The 5,724-nt window shown below is 37.1% G+C and overlaps 2 protein-coding genes across 2 annotated transcripts in view; one reads left to right on the top strand and one right to left on the bottom strand.

Annotated features, from left to right (window-relative positions):
- Nucleotides 1-696, top strand: part of LOC104709364 (callose synthase 5) — a 16,370-nt gene extending 15,674 nt beyond the window's left edge. Inside the window, exon 40 of the mRNA XM_010425993.1 lies at nt 1-696. This exon is cut by the window's left edge and continues 28 nt beyond it. Coding sequence (XP_010424295.1) covers nt 1-267 — 267 coding nt within the window. The 3' untranslated portion in view covers nt 268-696.
- On the bottom strand, nt 565-3,035 carry LOC104793664 (BTB/POZ domain-containing protein At2g13690). Its single transcript, XM_010520071.2, has 2 exons — nt 2,249-3,035; nt 565-1,730 (listed from the first exon to the last, which is right to left on the bottom strand). Exons 1-2 carry the CDS (start codon nt 2,987-2,989, stop codon nt 819-821), a joined length of 1,653 nt encoding a protein of 550 aa, XP_010518373.1. The 5' UTR covers nt 2,990-3,035; the 3' UTR covers nt 565-818.

The raw sequence follows: 5,724 nt of genomic DNA, 5'->3' as shown, positions 1-5,724 counted from the left end.
TTGGCGTTCTTACCTACGGGATGGGCTTTGCTACAGATATCACAAGTTGGAAGGCAACTGATGAAGGCAGTAGGGATGTGGGGATCCGTCAAGGCCTTGGCTAGAGGGTATGAGTACATCATGGGAGTTGTTATCTTCATGCCAGTCACCGTACTTGCGTGGTTCCCTTTCGTCTCGGAGTTCCAGACCAGGCTTCTCTTCAACCAAGCCTTTAGCCGTGGTCTCCAAATCCAACGTATTCTCGCCGGTGGTAAGAAACAGAAATGAGACTCGGTCTAACTTCTCTGATTCGCCTTTCCCTCATCACTCTATAGCAAGGTTACAACTCTTCTACCTCAATTCTAGTTATTTTCTGTGTTTGTATAACAAAAAAAGTTTCCCTCTGTTCTCAAGTAAAAACATATACATAGTGTGTAAATCGTGAGAAACATACCGATAGATTTAAGTGCAAATTTTCTATTATCAGTTGAGTTTATGTGAACAAAAGGATGTTTTTGGTTTTTCTTAGTTTCCTCATTCCTTCATCAATTGGTGTCAAAAGAGTATTATGGGAATACAAGATAATAGCCGATCGAAAGAAAGTAGCCTTGTTATTCGAAAAACACATAGGTGCTGACAGAAAGTACCATTTTGTGCTTTTCACTCGTTACATTTTTCTAACCTTACGACTAATTTAGCTCAATAACAAAAAAAAAACATCCGATACAAACATAGCATGTGGGAGGAGACAAAGGTGATAAAGTCAGCAGGAGAGTTTATATTACAGTCTAACATAAAGCTAACGCCTAACATCGACTCTTGAACTTGGAATAATTTGTTTACCTACAAGTAGAAGATTCTACACCTCTAAGGAATGACCTACGCCACCATATCTGAAACGCCTTGCTTAGATTAGGACACTCAGTCCCATGCTTTGAGAACCACCTGAACCATTCCATGAAAACTTGATACTGCTGCTTTACTGGCAGCGTTAACAGTGTTTGCCCTATCCCTTCCTCTACTTCCCTCATGTCTAGTCCCTTCTTGCATCTTTGTAGCCACCCAAAATCTACTAACATTGGCTTGAACCACGCCTCTACTAGCCCCGCCCTTGCTTCTCCTCCGCATTGCACTCTCCTTTTCCCCATTGCAATAAATATCGCTCCTGTTACTCTGCTTACTTCATATCTCACCATTGCCGATGCCCTCTCATGCATCTCCACTAGCCTTTTTTGCTTCCCCCATATCTCCACAAATTCCTCTGCTATTTCCCAATCTATCATGATCTCCAGCAGCCAGTTTATGTTCTCTACCTCCCTCGAAATACCTTCAATCAATGGCTTTTCTTTCTTGCTACTACCACTACTGCCCTCTTCAAACAGCTTAGCTAGTGAATCCACACAGCACTTGCCTGCTCTATATATGTCATCCTTGTTGATCTCAGGCTGTTCTTTCTCATACACTGAACTTTTGCAAAGAAGACCTTTAACCAAAGACTTGAGCTCGTTTCTAGGATTTACATCACTGCAGGAAGTTATTGACCAAATGAGTTTCTTCGACAAGCTGTCTTGCAAGTTTTCTGTCTCATTTGAATTAAACCTTGCGAAAATTTCGCTGGTTGCAGCATCATCGAAGTTATGAATTGCAAGAAGTCTCCTCAGTTTTTCCTCTTCGTCCTCTGTCCAAGGAACAGCTTCAAGATATTTCAGACAGGACAAGACAGCTCTTGAAAATTTGATTCCAGCCGCTACCTGTTTGTGGTTAAGAAACAAGCTTTGTTAGCTCCACCAGTCACACCTATAAGTTTATGGTTAACAATGCCAATGAATCTAACATGCAGAGCAGAGCGAAGATCAAAGTTCCACACAACAATATTCATACTCAAAGACAAAAATTACTAGATGAACAAAAACCATATAAATCAACAAACACATGTGAATAGATTTATTATACTTAGCAGTGAGTAGTAACTTGCACAAACATTTTTTGGGCCTCTACAAGAACATAAGAGTGTCCCAAAAACAGTTCACTGAAATGGCAGGATGAAGCTAGAATGATGAACCAAGTTCTAGTCCGTAGCTGAAAAACTAGAGTGTAAGTCCCCATTACCAAATCAATATCTCAAGGCGACAAAAACCAAATACTTAGCCAACAATGTACTCTTCTAATACATCCTATCAAATCGTAGGTTTCTTCATATCTAACAAGAACAAACCCATAAAAACTAAAATCTCAAATCAATAAGAAAGGAAGAATCATTTCCCCAAACCTCGAGTACATCAATGGCTCTGTAGACACCCATTTTCATCAACTTCTTGATGATACCATTACTTTCCTCAAACATAAGTTCCACAGTACCCCTGAAAACACCAAGATTCTCCACATCACAAACTTCAATCCTGCATGTGTTCTTCAACCCTAAAGAAGAACACTTTTTGTTCTCCACAATCAAACCCGCGAAAACATCTGAATTCGCAGCCAAAACCTCCGAGCTAAGCTCCAACACCAAAACCTCACCACCGTTTCTCCCCTTTAGGCCCAACCTAGCATCGTAACCCTCACTCGAACCCGAACCTGAGACAGTAACATCAATCTTCGGAGCTCTGAAACTCTCTGAACGCAGATTCGGAGCTGAATCTACAACCACCACATCTTCTTCTTCTTCGTCTTCGCGAGTGGTCTCAGTCTCTTGCATTGTATCGATGCCGAGATCCGAATCTATGGGTGAAACCCGACCCGGTGATAAGATCCGACGCGGGTCCATTCGACCCACGATGTTTAGAGGAGATTTAGAGCTTTGCGGTGAGCAAGGAACCGATTTGGGACCAGTTTTGGGTCTCTGCTGCTGCTGAGCTTTAGCTTGAATGTGGTTACGAGATGAAATTGAAAGGGCATCAGGACTCGCCGGAGGTACGGCGAAAGAGCAACACCATGATCTTCGCCGAGATAAAGGTCCGGTGCCGAAATTAGTAGGTTTACGGTGATCAGAGTCGCCACCCATTGTCATCATAAGAGAGAGAGAGAAAGAGAAAGTGAGATGGTGAAGTAAAAGTAAAGAGAAAGAGATTACTGTTTCTTTCATAGTTATTAATATTAAAAATATATAAAAGAAACTAAGATCATCTCTATTGATGATACTTAAGAATATCTTAACATTAACACAATTAAAATTAAACTAAAATGTATAATAAACTTAAATTTTAATCTTTAGCTAAGCTTTTTTAGAAATTGTTAAGTAATTCTATTTGTCAATTTATGATTGGTTTTCTTTTCTTCTTTTTTCTTTCTCTTCCTCTTCTTTTTCCTCTTTTACTTTCATTATGATTTTCCAAAACTTGTTAGCTTCCATTTATAAGGTAATAGGAATTTAGATTCCCATCTTTAAAAATGTTATTATTGATATATATAAAATTAAGTAAAACTTTAAAATATTATGAATATAAAGTACTATATAAAGTGGTTATTTAGTAGACGAGTTATAAAGAGGACGTGTTAGAATTAATAAAATATTATTAACTTTGTGCTAAAACACGGGTTAATTCTTCATTTTATTATTTGTCAACACTGTTAATATAGACATCTCTTGTGTTAAATAATTAAATGATTAGACAAATGTGACTTAATCACATCTTATAGATTAATTATTGTGTATTAGATCCTTTTCTTGGTCATGTGATGTACCACTAAAACGACCCAACCTATTTTTTTAAATAATAACTAATTAAATAATAAATAATAATAAACTATAACTAGTGATCCCATACCCACTAGCTATCTAACCACAACCACGACCAACAACGGAAATAACCAATACCAATAAATATCCAATAATACTCCCACAACTATAGCATATAACAATATCCAATAATCAACCAACAAGAAACATAGAACCATCAACCTAGCAATGTTTCTAATGACCCAACTCTAGCAACCTAACAATGCCAGACAACATCCAATCGAGTCCCTAGAACATCCTCCTCTTCATTGCCTTGATTCCACGATCACACTTTGCCTTTACCTACATCACAAACACAAATTGCAATGCATGAGTATTTTATAAACACTCAGTAAGGCAATTCTCCCATCTACTGGGCTATACACACAAACAATAGAGACATCTCCAACCATCAATAAACAATCAACAATCAACAATAACAAACCAGGACTCAGCATCGACCGACACCAACATGCATCAACCGACACCAGATGGAGGTTGCGTCGCCCGACGCAAGATATGCATCGACCGATGCAAGGTTAACCTGCATCGACTGATGCTCCCATTGCATCGACCGCGCATGCTCGACATAACACGAAAACCCTAGATTTCACGCGCCGTCCTCGCATCTGCATCGACCGACGCACAAAGTGCATCGACCGATGCAATGTCGAGCATCGTTTTCTCCCGAAGCTTCTCGCCGGATCTTCGTTCCTACAACCACAAAACTCGATCCCAAGCCACAAGAAAGCTTCCCAACATCCCAAATAACAATCTAACAAGACTAGCAACATATGCCAAGCAAATCAGAGATATCTCCAGCTTAGATAAGCCATGGTCATGCACTTACCTTTGCCACAGAAGAAATCCGACCCAACCACAGGAAGAAAACGTTCCTAGGAAGCTCCTACAACGATCCCAGCTACAGATCTTTACAGAAATAACTTCCAACTCCAAGAAATCACCAAGAACTCTTCTCTCTCTCTTTCGTTTCTCTCAAAAGCAGCTAAACACGCCTAATGAGACAGAACTCGAGTTTAAGGGTTTTTCCTAACCCAAAATGCAGCGTTTAACTTAAGTCAAACCGCAAAAAACTGAACCTGCATCGACCGATGCAATCTCCTAAACCGGGATTTTGGTTCGCGGATGTTACAACCACGAGTTAAATTATTAATACAACATAAATAATAAAGAAAAATAAAATTTATACGCCATATATCTTACTTGACCAAATATTTTAATATATACAAAAATAGAAATAAAAATCATAATCTATATATAATAACAATCCGAGTAAATGCGACCAACAGTTGTGTTTTCGTACCTTTTGGACATTTTCCGAAAAGTCGTGATGGTTTATTAAAACTGTTATTTTTGAAAAGTTACAACTGTTCACTATAGAGTTGTGTTTATTGGGACATTCATATCTTTTGAAATCAATATATATATATATATATATATATATTTGTTTGTTTGAACTGTTTTCATTTTTTTTTGCAATGCCACAAAACAACATAAATTTACAATCTCAACAGTTTTTACAGCTTTCTAAATTATTATATAGCATTCATTCTTTTAAAAGTAAAGAAAATCCTCCATTTCTTGATTTAACAAAATATTTTTGGAATCATGAATCTAATTTACAAATTTTTGTTAATTTTAAATATTAAAATTTAATAAAATTTGTTAGAGTTTTTTTCCAACAGTTAGATGTATTGTATAGTGAGTTTTTGAATTGGACCTTTTCAATATGGTAATAAAGATGTCTTCTATTTAAAAGCAGTTTATATGGATTATTATGTACAATGAAGTGTAGACAGTTGCGATTTTTCGTAGTACCTTTACGAAATTTTTGTTTTTATTTGCTTTTTAAAAAATTCAAACGGTTATATCTGTTCATTTATAGAGTTGTATCTTTTCACTATATTTTATTTATATTTTTTCATCACAACTTTCATTCAAATAGGTGTATGACGTCATTGGCGTATGTCTATTTAAATAGTCATGTCTTTTGAACTCTCTTTATATTT

This window comes from Camelina sativa, chromosome 1, assembly GCF_000633955.1.
Source record: "Camelina sativa cultivar DH55 chromosome 1, Cs, whole genome shotgun sequence".
Lineage (NCBI taxonomy): Eukaryota > Viridiplantae > Streptophyta > Magnoliopsida > Brassicales > Brassicaceae > Camelina > Camelina sativa.
The sequence above is the reverse complement of the archived record's forward strand: the minus strand, read 5'-3'. Positions and strand labels throughout refer to the sequence as shown.